Here is a 13,335-nt window from a genome sequence, read left to right on the forward strand (position 1 = left end):
CATACATGACCCTGAGTTCAGCTTCCTGCCCTCCTCAGCACACGTATACACACGCACTGGCTGCGCTTTTGTCGGAGTTAATGAGAAAAGTTGTGCTGCCCCGGGGGTAATTAGTGTCCTTGGAGTTAAATAAGCTCATACTTACACCCGGCACAGCCAATTATGTTTGTGTATTGAATAATTGATTCAAAGGAGGGGGAGGGGCGGCTAATCAGATCTCAGCATAATGAATTGATTTAATTAACGAGGGGTCTCTAGAAGTGAGCGCATTTCTCCCGCAGCCGCAGCAGCACATCGCACGGAGACTCCGGGAGGAATTCCTGCTTCTCTCCAGCATCTCAGGATCCGCGGCTGCGGCAAATCACCGGAGACCGGGAGCTGCACGAGGATCTCCTCCGGCTCGGTGCTGTGCAGGGGGGCCGGTACTGTCCACAGGAGATCGGCCGCCGGCTCTTCTCGAGGCTCCCGGTGACGGCGGAGGATGGTGCTGGACAAGGAGGACGGTGAGTCGGCCGCTGTGTAACACTTGTCCCTTTGTACGAGCTCCGCGAGCGGCTGCCATGGACTCTGCAGCTGCAGGGGAGGCAGGTAGCAGCTTCACCGCACCGCTCATTCACTGCACGCCGTCTGCGTACTGCTCTGCCACCGTGCCCACTGCTCTGCTCAGGCTGCACACCCCTCTGCCACCGTGCCCACTGCTCTGCTCAGGCTGCACACCCCTCTGCCACCGTGCCCACTGCTCTGCTTAGGCTGCACACCCCTCTGCCACCGTGCCCACTGCTCTGCTCAGGCTGCATACTGCTCTGCCACCGTGCCCACTGCTCTGCTCAGGCTGCACACCCCTCTGCCACCGTGCCCACTGCTCTGCTCAGGCTGCACATCCCTCTGCCACCGTGCCCACTGCTCTGCTCAGGCTGCACATCCCTCTGCCACCGTGCCCACTGCTCTGCTCAGGCTGCACATCCCTCTGCCACCGTGCCCACTGCTCTGCTCAGGCTGCACACCCCTCTGCCTCCGTGCCCACTGCTCTGCTCAGGCTGCACACCCCTCTGCCTCCGTGCCCACTGCTCTGCTCAGGCTGCACACCCCTCTGCCACCGTGCCCACTGCTCTGCTCAGGCTGCACACCCCTCTGCCACCGTGCCCACTGCTCTGCTCAGGCTGCACACCCCTCTGCCACCGTGCCCACTGCTCTGCTCAGGCTGCACACCCCTCTGCCACCGTGCCCACTGCTCTGCTCAGGCTGCACACCCCTCTGCCACCGTGCCCACTGCTCTGCTCAGGCTGCACACCCCTCTGCCACCGTGCCCACGGCTCAGATCTTCCTAGACTATCTTCTAGGCACACTGATCTCCTCACCTTGCAGATGTTTCCCACTCTGCTCTGCATGCACATTACTCTTCTCACAGCGCTCCGCTTAGCATACTGTTCTGCACTCCCTGTGCACTGCTCTGCATGTTCACTGTTCTGTTCACCTTACAGATGTTCTCTACTCTGCACTCCATGCACGATGCTCTGCACACTGCTCTGCTCAGCATACTGTTCTGCACTCCCTGTACACTGTTCCACATGCTCACTGCTCTGCTCACCTTGTACGATGCTCTGCACTGCTCTTCCTGCTCTGCGTACTGTTCTGCCTTTCGTGCCCTCTGATGTTCTGCACTGTTCTGCATGCACACATACTGTTCTGCACTCCCTGCTCACCGCTCTGCTTACCTTTCTCTCCGTTATTCGGCACTGTGCACACCTGCCGGCTCTGATGGTCTCCGCTGGTTGCCGCACGGTCTGTGCCGGCTCTGATGGTCTCCGCTGGTTGCCGCACGGTCTGTGCCGGCTCTGCTGCTTCCCTGCTCTTCCCTCCTATTAATAGACCGTGAGGCTCCGGAGGTTCTCGGGCTGCAGCCGGGCTAATTTACTTCTCAGATGAGACAAGTGAAGGACGAGAGTGTTGGGACAAAAGTCTGCAGATCAGTAGAGGGATAGGGGGCAGATGTGTGGAGGGCAGATGAGAGGGGCAGAAGTGTGGAGGGCAAATCAGAGGGGCAGATGTGTGGCGGGCAGATCAGAGGGGCAGATGTGTTGAGGGATGGAGGGCAGATGTGTGGAGGGATGGAGGGCAGATGTGTGGAGGGAAAATCAGAGGGGCAGATGTGTGGCGGGCAGATCAGAGGGGCAGATGTGTTGAGGGATGGAGGGCAGATGTGTGGAGGGAAAATCAGAGGGGCAGAAGTGTGGAGGGAAAATCAGAGGGGCAGATGTGTTGAGGGATGGAGGGCAGATGTGTGGAGGGATAATCGACACATCAGAGGGGCAGATAGATGTTTGGAGGGCAGGTCAAAGGGGCAGATGTGTGGAGGGATGGAGGGTAGATTCAAGGGGCAGATGTGTGGAGGGATGCAGGGTAGATTCAAGGGGCAGATGTGTGGAGGGATGCAGGGTAGATTCAAGGGGCAGAGGTGTGAAGGGATGGAGGGTAGATCAGAGGGGCAGATGTGTGGAGGGATGGGGGGCAGATCAGAGGGGCAGATGTGTGGAGGGCAGATCAGAGGGGCAGATGTGCGGAGAGATGGAGGGCAGATCAGAGGGGCTGATGTATGGAGGGATGATGGGCAGATCAGAGGGGCAGATTGTGGAGGGATCAGGGCAGATTGTGGAGGGATCAGGGCAGATGTGTGGAGGGATGATGGGCAGATCACAGGGGCAGATGTGTGGAGGGATGATGGGCAGATCACAGGGGCAGATGTGTGGAGGGATGATGGGCAGATGTGTGGAGGGATAATCGACAGATCAGAGGGGCAGATAGATGTTTGGAGGGCAGGTCAAAGGGGCAGATGTGTGGAGGGATGGAGGGTAGATTCAAGGGGCAGATGTGTGGAGGGATGGAGGGTAGATTCAAGGGGCAGATGTGTGGAGGGATGCAGGGTAGATTCAAGGGGCAGATGTGTGGAGGGATGCAGGGTAGATTCAAGGGGCAGAGGTGTGAAGGGATGGAGGGTAGATCAGAGGGGCAGATATGTGGAGGGATGGGGGGCAGATCAGAGGGGCAGATGTGTGGAGGGCAGATCAGAGGGGCAGATGTGCGGAGAGATGGAGGGCAGATCAGAGGGGCTGATGTATGGAGGGATGATGGGCAGATCAGAGGGGCAGATGTGTGGAGGGATGATGGGCAGATCACAGGGGCAGATGTGTGGAGGGATGATGGGCAGATCACAGGGGCAGATGTGTGGAGGGATGATGGGCAGATCACAGGGGCAGATGTGTGGAGGGATGATGGGCAGATCACAGGGGCAGATGTGTGGAGGGATGATGGGCAGATCACAGGGGCAGATGTGTGGAGGGATCGGGTAGATCACAGGGGCAGATGTGTGGAGGGATGATGGGCAGATCACAGGGGCAGATGTGTGGAGGGATCGGGTAGATGTGTGGAGGGATCAGGGGCAGATGTGGAGGGATTGGGCAGACGTCTGACACTTTAGGGAGGAGAGATTATTATTAAATTGTATAATAGAAAACTTTGCAAAGGAGGCCAACTCAGAGCTGAAAGGAGCGGACAGAGCTGGGGACATAAGAGACGGACATCCTATTCCTGTGGTGTGAAGGAGGTGGGCTGGATGGTGTTTAATCCCCCTCATCATCATCATCATCACACTGTATTAGAGTCCCTGTATCCCGCTACAAGTTATTTGCTTGCATACAGGAAATGGTTAATGGCGTAGTCACTGGTAATCAGGAATTGTTTCTGTCAGCCATCATCGTTGTCACATTGTATTGAGAGTTGCTGGATCTAGATGCAAGTAATAGTGCAGACAAGGAAGGGTTAATGGCGTAGTCACTGGTCGCCGGTCTTGGGTTTCAGCGGCAGCAGCTGGTCAGCAGCCTTCTACCTTTCAGGCTCCGCGTCCGCTCTAGCACTTTACTTAAAATCTCTCCAATCCATCTCCAAAAGACGCTTCTGTGGCCGCAGCCATCGCTTTAATGGCCGCCAGATGTCTGACATTGATCTTCTTTAAAAAGGTGCAATTATTGGAGAGTGTAAACAGCGGCGGATCTGAGAGGGTCGTTATTTCAGCACTTTAGGATAAGATGAAGGGCAGGTGTCTCCAAGATGGCAAATGGACAATAGGAATATGTGGCATCAGTGTAACTACCCGGGTCACTGCCCTGCATACTCTATAGGAGCTCTACAGGGAACATTGGGGGCCACATCCCAGCGGTACCAATAAGGGGTAACAGGCGGGGGGGGGGGACTGTCACTATACAGCTGGAATCACACACATGCAAGAAGTGGATACAAAGAGAAGGAAAAGTTTAAACAAAGACAGATATGTCTCTGCTCCTCTGTGTCCGCTCCTCTATATCTGCTTCTATGTATTCGCTCCTCTATATCCGCTTCTATGTATTCGCTCCTCTATATCCGCTTCTATGTATTCGCTCCTCTATATCCGCTTCTATGTATTCGCTCCTCTATATCCGCTTCTATGTATTCGCTCCTCTATATCCGCTTCTACATGTCTGCTCATAACCTACCAGCAGGTCCTCACCCAGGGGGTCACTGCAAGTCTTGGAGATGTCAGTGTCTCCAGGTCTAGGGGGGGGGGGGGGCGTTCTCAAAAGTCTGGAACTGGACGGAGAAAGTAAACTTCACCCAAGAGTCCAGCAGGGGAAGGAACAGGAGACACTGGAGTCATTTCATGGGGGCAGCACAGATGAGGCTCGGGGGCCAAATCACCAGACTCCAAAATCACTCCCAGGTTTTCAGATGTTTTTTCTAATTACTCTCACCCTCCTCATTGTCATGTTTTGGGAGTAATCAACCCATCAATGAGGACCGTATATGACCGTATATATGTTAGTATATGACGGCACTCATGGGGCGGGGAGGGTCGTGGGACAGAGCTTTTGGCGGGGGGATTTGGTCATTTCCCTCAGAGCAAATACGAGGGAGATTAATCTACATGGACTACAGTATGTGTAATGATATATATCTATATGTGACCATACGAGACAATCTATGACAACATAGGACCATATGGGACTGTAGACTTCTTTTTAAGGATATAATAACATCAGATTGTATGGGATGATGGATAACTATGTGATATTGTATGTGACTATATGTGATGAGGCGATATATATAATATGTGACCAGGGGACAATATGTAATAATGTTACACTATCTGTGACAGCAAAATATGAACATGTGAGACTATATGGAATAAAATGTATCTGAATATAACAATATGGGACTATATAGAACGATAGACTTAAACTATGTGATACTGTATGTAAATGATACTTTCAGGCTGTATGGAGAATAGAATATGAAGTTAAATGTGACCACGTGAGACAGTGAGATTATATGACATCAACTATATGTGACGATGTGAGACTGTATGAGACGATATGTAATAACAGACGATGTGAGACTGTGTAACAGATTATATATACTAATATCGGGCTATGTAGAATAACTGCCTATACGTAACCGTGTGATTGATACTGTATGTGACTATCAGACTATATGTGATATGAGGCTGTATATACAGTAGTAGTGTGAGCTTATATGAGACAATATATAATAATGCTACTCTACATGTGACAGCAATATATGAACATGTGGAACAAATGTATCTGAATATAACAATATGAGACTATATAGGATGATAGACTTTATGTAACTATGTGGTACTGTATATAAGAATATGATCAGGCTGTATGGGGAAATAGACCATATGTTAGAATATGAAACTAAATGGGAGCGAATGAGACTTAACTGAGATTATATATGATGTATGTGAGGTAATATGTAATAATAGACTATATGTGATAACGTTAGATTATATGTACCAATATCAGGCCAACTGTAAGTAACAATGTGATGCTGTATGTGATTGCGTGAGACTATGTAACCAATCTGACAGTATGTGAGCACATGAGACTATATGGGATTAATGAGATTATATGTGACCACCTGAGGCAATAAATAATGATATTAGATAGACTATATGTGACTACATGAGGCATCATGTAATAATAATAGTCTCCTGTAGCCCCATATAGTCCATGTAACAAAGTGCGATTATATGAGACCGGGTGATACTGGATGTGACTGCATGAGTCTGGGGAACAAAATTAGATTATATGTACTAACATCAGGCTGCATTGGATGATCGACAGTAAGTAACAATGTGATCCAGTGTGTCCCCACATGAGACTACATGTAATACACATGTAGCAAACGCCGATAGGTCGCTGCAACAAGTTATTCTAAGAGTCATTGAAAAGATAAGGAAGCGCAAGAAATAGTTTATTTAACGTGTCAAGGTAAACTCTGCTACATCCGTGCATGTCATAATATACATCCTGTCATCATCCATTGCTCTTTACAATGTAATAGAAGAACGGCAAAGACCTTAAAAGCAAAAGCAGTTAGAAACGTGACAATAGACAGTCCTGTGCACAAGAGCATGCACTCTAAAGACCAGTGACAATATGTGATAATACGTGGCTCCTCGTGTACTGTATATTATATACGGAGTCAGAGCCTCCGGTCGTTCGCGCGTTTCGTGAGGATCTCGCAGAACGCAGTCAGGAATGTTTGGGTCTTCCGGTCGGTGTGTGACACCTGCGATATCACTCTGGTCACATGACTGCAGACGGAGTTCTCCTTTATAACGGGCACTTATCACACCCCTTCACCCTGGGCATCATCTTGTCTGTCCTGGCAGCAGAGGTCACCTTGGCGCTCCATTACAGCCGGAGTGGACATAATTGCGCCTTCACTAATGCCACTTTGCATTCCGTGCCAATCTGTTCTTACCGGTAATAAAAATTTCTACAGATGGCGAATCCTGCGTGGCGGCTGCCGTGGAAGGTAATTGGAGATTCTGTTTTAAGTAGCATATTTTTCATTACGCAGCGATGAAATGACTTAAAAAGATTGCAGCCGCGCTGATCAATACTTCTGTGCGTAAAGCTTCCTTTAATCATGCAAAGTAAGTGACATTTTCAGTATCTGTAGCCGAGGGCGGCGAGCGGAGGGCGCGCTGCCACCGTGATTGTCAGGCAAGCAGCAGGAAGCCTCCCCAGCCAAGAGCAAAGCTGCACATCTGACGGTCAGCACACAAGATTTCCTATTTTCCTTGAAGACATCGCAGTAAACTTGGAAAACTCAAAGCTGGAAAGATCAGTGCGAGCCGCCGGTTATCAGCCTGGAAGCTCTCATGAAAGGTGCGCCGCTAAGTGGCTATTGATTGTATATAAATATATAAAGGTCACACGATAAGCCCCGCACCACCGCCCAGACGGCAGAGCGCAGACGGCGGCAACCTGCGTGTGTGTGTACAGATGGAGCTGAGCTGGGACTGATAATGTGCAGTCCTATGTAACACCAATGATAACTCTCTGAGTACAGATAATGTAGTACAGGTCACCTGCAGTCCTATGCAACAGCACAGATGACACCCAGTGGTAACTCTCTGAGTACACATAATGTAGTAGATGGGACCTGCAGTCCTATGTAATGCCAAAATACAACGGTGATAACCCACATTCATAGCTGAACTGCACCATAAAGATGTATCTATCATTTATCACCTGTTTCCCCCTCTGCAGGCTCCATCTCTATTTCCCAGTCTTCCCGGAGCTCCTGGGTGTAGACTGCTGTCATGCCTTCTATATACGGCACATGGAGAAAACGGCACAATCTGCTTCATAACGTGGTGCACAAAGACAACACATCAGTATGGTGGACATTATACAGCAGTACTGAGCAGTGTAGATGTGCTTGTAGTAACTGTAAATCACTTACTGGTTAGTGCTGCAGCCTCTGGGAGTTTGTTTTTGCTCTCCCTTCTCCTCTTCCCTCACCTCTTCATAGACTTTTATGGATAACACAAGTTAGCCACACTTATTGTCTTCTGTCTCGTAATGTTTGTTACTAGAGCTGGACTTATCATGACAACAGGCAGTGGACAGAAAGTTGAAAGCAAAACCTCTAATGGCCAGCAGTTTATCAGGATTTTCAGTGCAAAAATGTTGTTTTAAGTAAATGATTTGCACTTTTGCTCATTATCATATTGACGCAAAATGTCTCAAAGTTCAGGGACATTGTGTCTGTATACATATCTGTAGCTACTGCAGGACTGAGGTCACATGATCGATGTAGGAAAATGTAAGTGATATAGACAAACACAATGTAACTAATAACACCCAGCTGTACCGCCCATCATCTACAGTACAGGAGGAAAGTAAGTGACCCCCTATGTAATGTAACACACAGCTGTACCGCCCATCATCCACAGTACAGGAGGAAAGTAAGTGACCCCCTATGTAATGTAACTAATAACACAGCTGTACCGCCCATCATCCACAGTACAGGAGGAAAGTAAGTGACCCCCTATGTAATGTAACTAATAACACACAGCTGTACCGCCCATCATCCACAGTACAGGAGGAAAGTAAGTGACCCCCTATGTAATGTAACTAATAACACACAGCTGTACCACCCATCCCCCACAGTACAGGAGGAAAGTAAGTGACCCCCTATGTAATGTAACTAATAACACACAGCTGTACCGCCCATCATCCACAGTACAGGAGGAAAGTAAGTGACCCCCTATGTAATGTAACTAATAGCACACAGCTGTACCGCCCATCATCCCCCACAGTACAGGAGGAAAGTAAGTGACCCCCTATGTAATGTAACTAATAACACACAGCTGTACCGCCCATCATCCCCCACAGTACAGGAGGAAAGTAAGTGACCCCCTATGTAATGTAACTAATAACACACAGCTGTACCGCCCATCATCCACAGTGCAGGAGGAAAGTAAGTGACCCCCTATGTAATGTAACTAACACACAGCTGTACCACCCATCATCCACAGTACAGGAGGAAAGTAAGTGACCCCCTATGTAATGTAACTAATAACACACAGCTGTACCACCCATCATCCACAGTACAGGGGGAAAGTAAGTGACCCCCTATGTAATGTAACTAATAACACACAGCTGTACCGCCCATCATCTACAGTACAGGAGGAAAGTAAGTGACCCCCTATGTAATATAACTAATAAACACACAGCTGTACCACCCATCATCCACAGTACAGGAGGAAAGTAAGTGACCCCCTATGTAATGTAACTAATAACACACAGCTGTACCACCCATCATCCACAGTACAGGAGGAAAGTAAGTGACCCCCTATGTAATGTAACTAATAACACACAGCTGTACCGCCCATCATCCACAGTACAGGAGGAAAGTAAGTGACCCCCTATGTAATGTAACCAATAACACACAGCTGTACCGCCCATCATCCACAGTACAGGAGGAAAGTAAGTGACCCCCTATGTAATGTAACTAATAACACACAGCTGTACCACCCATCATCCACAGTACAGGAGGAAAGTAAGTGACCCCCTATGTAATGTAACTGATAACACACAGCTATACCGCCTATCATCCACAGTACAGGGGGAAAGTAAGTGACCCCCTATGTAATGTAACTAATAACACAGCTGTACTGCCCATCATCCACAGTACAGGAGGAAAGTAAGTGACCCCCTATGTAATGTAACTAATAACACACAGCTGTACCGCCCATCATCCACAGTACAGGGGGAAAGTAAGTGACCCCCTATGTAATGTAACTAATAACACACAGCTGTACCGCCCATCATCCACAGTACAGGGGGAAAGTAAGTGACCCCCTATGTAATGTAACTAATAACACAGCTGTACTGCCCATCATCCACAGTACAGGAGGAAAGTAAGTGACCCCCTATGTAATGTAACTAATAACACACAGCTGTACCGCCCATCATCCACAGTACAGGAGGAAAGTAAGTGACCCCCTATGTAATGTAACTAATAACACACAGCTGTACCACCCATCCCCCACAGTACAGGAGGAAAGTAAGTGACCCCCTATGTAATGTAACTAACACACAGCTGTACCGCCCATCATCCACAGTACAGGAGGAAAGTAAGTGACCCCCTATGTAATGTAACTAATAACACATATACAGCTGTATCACTCATGTTTTTCATTGAGCACATTCAGTATGTATTCCTTGTGTACATTTGGGTTGTTGCCTTGTTGCATCACCCAACATTCCTTCAGCTTGAGGTCCTGTAAGATGTTCTCATCCCCCTTAGATGTATCAGAGCGATGGACATCCAGGTCTTCAGCGTTTGTTGCCTTTTCCAGCTCCATGTATCTCCATAGCACATCTTCTGGTACTTACATTTGGTTGCAACTCAGATTGACCAATCACTGAGAGCAACGGACGTGTCAGTAATCAGGCTTTGTGTTCCTTTATTTAAGGGGTAAAGCGCCTGTGACACTCATACTGCCATCTCATCTCCTTAATAGAAACTCCTTTTGCAATTAGCTCTGGGAGAAGTCAGTAATTCAGAGGTTCACTTACTTTCCATGTGTGACGAGCGGTAAAGCTGTCTGTGTGTCGTTAGTTACATTGTATTAGCTATCATAGCGGCCATCCGGGGAGTTCCAATGGGGATTTTCTTTGTTTTTCCTGCCTCTATCTGCTCTCGATCTTACAATAGGATTCTGACAGCCAGCATTTGCCTTTAAAATGTTTTTCTCCTTTTATTTTTTTCCGTCTCTTGTACGTTTTTACGAGCCGCGCTGACGAGCGGCCGCCGCGCTTTTGTTTGTTTCGTTCCCGTATAAAGCTGAACTTGGCAGAATCCTTTTATTTTTGGGTAGAGTAATCTTTATGTGAAAATATTTGACTTATTACGATGCATCGTAAACCTGTCACTCGGCTTTATGTCAGACAGACGAGCAGCAACAACACGATTAGTTACATTTATAGAGCGAAACCGCTGCACAGGGTTAACCCCTTCCCTGCTGGAGGCCGCCACGCAGGCAGAATTCCAAGACCAGCAGAGTATAGAAAGCCGTGGAAGAAAGAAGGGATTTTCTTGTTTTCCACAAGTTGTTACTTTTTCGTTTGACTGTTTCTGTTTATTGTTTTGTATCATTACATTATGTGTTTGTTGTTATTTCACACCAGCGTTTAGCTTTTCCTCTGATAACCGGGGAAATCCAGAGATCTAAAGCCGAGTTCACATCTGCGTCTCCGGCTGGAGGTTCCATTGCTGAAAATACCGGAAGGAAAAGCCCTACATGCAGCGCTTTTTCTTCCATCCAAAAGCTGGGCAGAAAGCGTGCGGACCCCATTATAGTCAGTGCGCTCCATCTGATGTCCGCTGCCATCCAGGGATGGGACTGTTCGGCCGTAGGGATTCCTCTTTCCTGCTTTTTTCTTCAAACGTTTTTGTCCATGAAGCCTTGAATTTTCCTGCAGTTTTTTATGCGCAAATCTGTGCTGGGAAATGATAGATCATAAAAACTTCAGTCTTGTTTCCTTTCTTTCTCCCCCAATCCCCTTCATACTCTAAAAGGCGCAGGACACATTTTAGTCGGCCTTCGCACAGGCTGGAAATGCTGCAGAATCACTGCAGCCAAAATCACTGCAGAAATTGTGCGTCATTTACAGTAAAAGCCACGTGGAGGGAGTTTTAAAAATTTCCCTTCACATGGGGCAGAACATTTTCACAATGAATCCGCAGTGTTTTTGAAAAACACTGCAAATTCTGAAGCCGCAGCATGTTTGTGTATGCTCTGGCGTTCAGCCCTTGAAATACAAAGGTTAAAGGGGTTGTCCAGTTGTAAACTATTGATAGCCTATCCTTAAGTTAGGCCATCAATAGTAGATCAGCGTTGGTCTGCTGCCCTGGACTCCCACAATCAACCATTCACCAGACTGGTGTGCTTGTGCACAGAGCTGATTTCTGCAGGAAGTAGACAGCTCTGTTCCCATTGCAGTGGCCAGGCTTGGTATTACACACAGAGTTCTCATTCGCTTTAATGGAAACTTTGCCTGCAATACCAAGTCTGACCACTGCAGGGGGAACAGTGCTGTCTACTTCCTGCAGAAATCAGCTTGGTGAATAGCTGATGGGCGGAGATACTGGGCGGCAGCCGCCCACTGATTTGTTACAGATTGCCTATTCTGCAGATAGGCCAATAAGAATTTCCAACTTGACAGCCCCTTTAAATCCCACAGCAGATCTGCAATTAAAAACTCAGCCAAACCGCTCCATTTGGAGGCAGATTTGGTGTGCATTTGTGAGTCCACAGTGAATATGCCATATGTGAAGCTACTCTTCTGCCTTTGACAAAAAGTGTCCATTAAAGCAATGCAGCGTCCAGAACACAGAAGACGCTGATCCTCATCGCAGGTTACAAGTTCTGATAGTGACCAGAATACTACCATATAATAAGGTCTTTGCAGTAGGAGGTCTTATGTCTGACGTATGAGACGTCTTAACATAAGCGTCACCTGGAACTCGCACTGGGGGCATCTACATGTGACGAGACCATCAAGGTCATGACATCACATGTTCCTGTACATTGTAGCGGAGGGTAAGCGTCACGGAACGGAGGAGGGAAAGGACATTTATATCATGTGGAGATCTGCCGGCCAAATGAGAAACTCCGCTCTACTCTTTAATTGCTTTTGGCTTATTATCTTACATTTTCCCATTTATTGCCACATTCACTTATTTCATCATTTTTTCATTTATTCTTTGAACTTTTTTTTTTTGAAATTGTAGTGGAATTTGGAATAATCAAAAAAGGCATATTTTAAAGAAATCTATTTTTGTAACTTTTTGTGACTATCTATGGAAATCCAGAAATATTCCAACTTTCATTGTAGCCACTGCAGAACATCTTAGATAAAGTAGTGTAGCATTCTGTGCTGGTTCTTCCAGGGAAATGCTGTACACAATGCTGGGCGCTAGTTTGTGGGGTCCGTCCTGTGCCAGCATGTGGTAAACCTGGCAGTTCAGGTACTTTTATTATTTGGCTTCAAGGATGGAGTCTAACAATGCAAAATGACTGAAACTGTGGGCACACAAATGAATGGGGCATGAGCTGACCTCTTCTGTTTTATGCACTTCACTTTTCAGCTATGTTGTTTAGATTGAGACAGAGTCAGCAGTGTCATCTCATCATTACAGGAGGGAGTCAGCATAGTCATTTCCTTATTAGAAGGTGGGGTCAGCAGAGTCATCTCATCCAATGGTGCAGTAAGCAGTTCTCTCCTTATTAGAGGCAATGGTCAGTAGTGTCATCTCATTATTAGGCTTCTTTCACTCAGGTGTCGTTTTGACGCTGATTAGGTGCATCAAAAAAATCGCATCTAAGAAACCTAGGATTTCCTATGGGTTCTTTCAGATGAGCATTTTTTTGACGCACCGAGAAAATCACATGTCCAAAGATAGGGCAATTGGCAC

At 47.6% G+C, this 13,335-nt stretch overlaps 1 protein-coding gene across 1 annotated transcript in view; it reads left to right on the plus strand.

Annotated features, from left to right (window-relative positions):
* The first annotated feature begins 299 nt into the window (after positions 1-299).
* Positions 300-13,335, plus strand: part of LMO1 (LIM domain only 1) — a 102,985-nt gene continuing 89,949 nt past the window's right edge. Inside the window, exon 1 of the mRNA XM_066582552.1 lies at positions 300-503. Coding sequence (XP_066438649.1) covers positions 482-503 — 22 coding nt within the window. The 5' untranslated portion in view covers positions 300-481. The remainder of the gene's footprint in view (positions 504-13,335) is intronic.

Source organism: Eleutherodactylus coqui, chromosome 11, assembly GCF_035609145.1.
Source record: "Eleutherodactylus coqui strain aEleCoq1 chromosome 11, aEleCoq1.hap1, whole genome shotgun sequence".
Taxonomy (NCBI): Eukaryota; Metazoa; Chordata; class Amphibia; order Anura; family Eleutherodactylidae; genus Eleutherodactylus; species Eleutherodactylus coqui.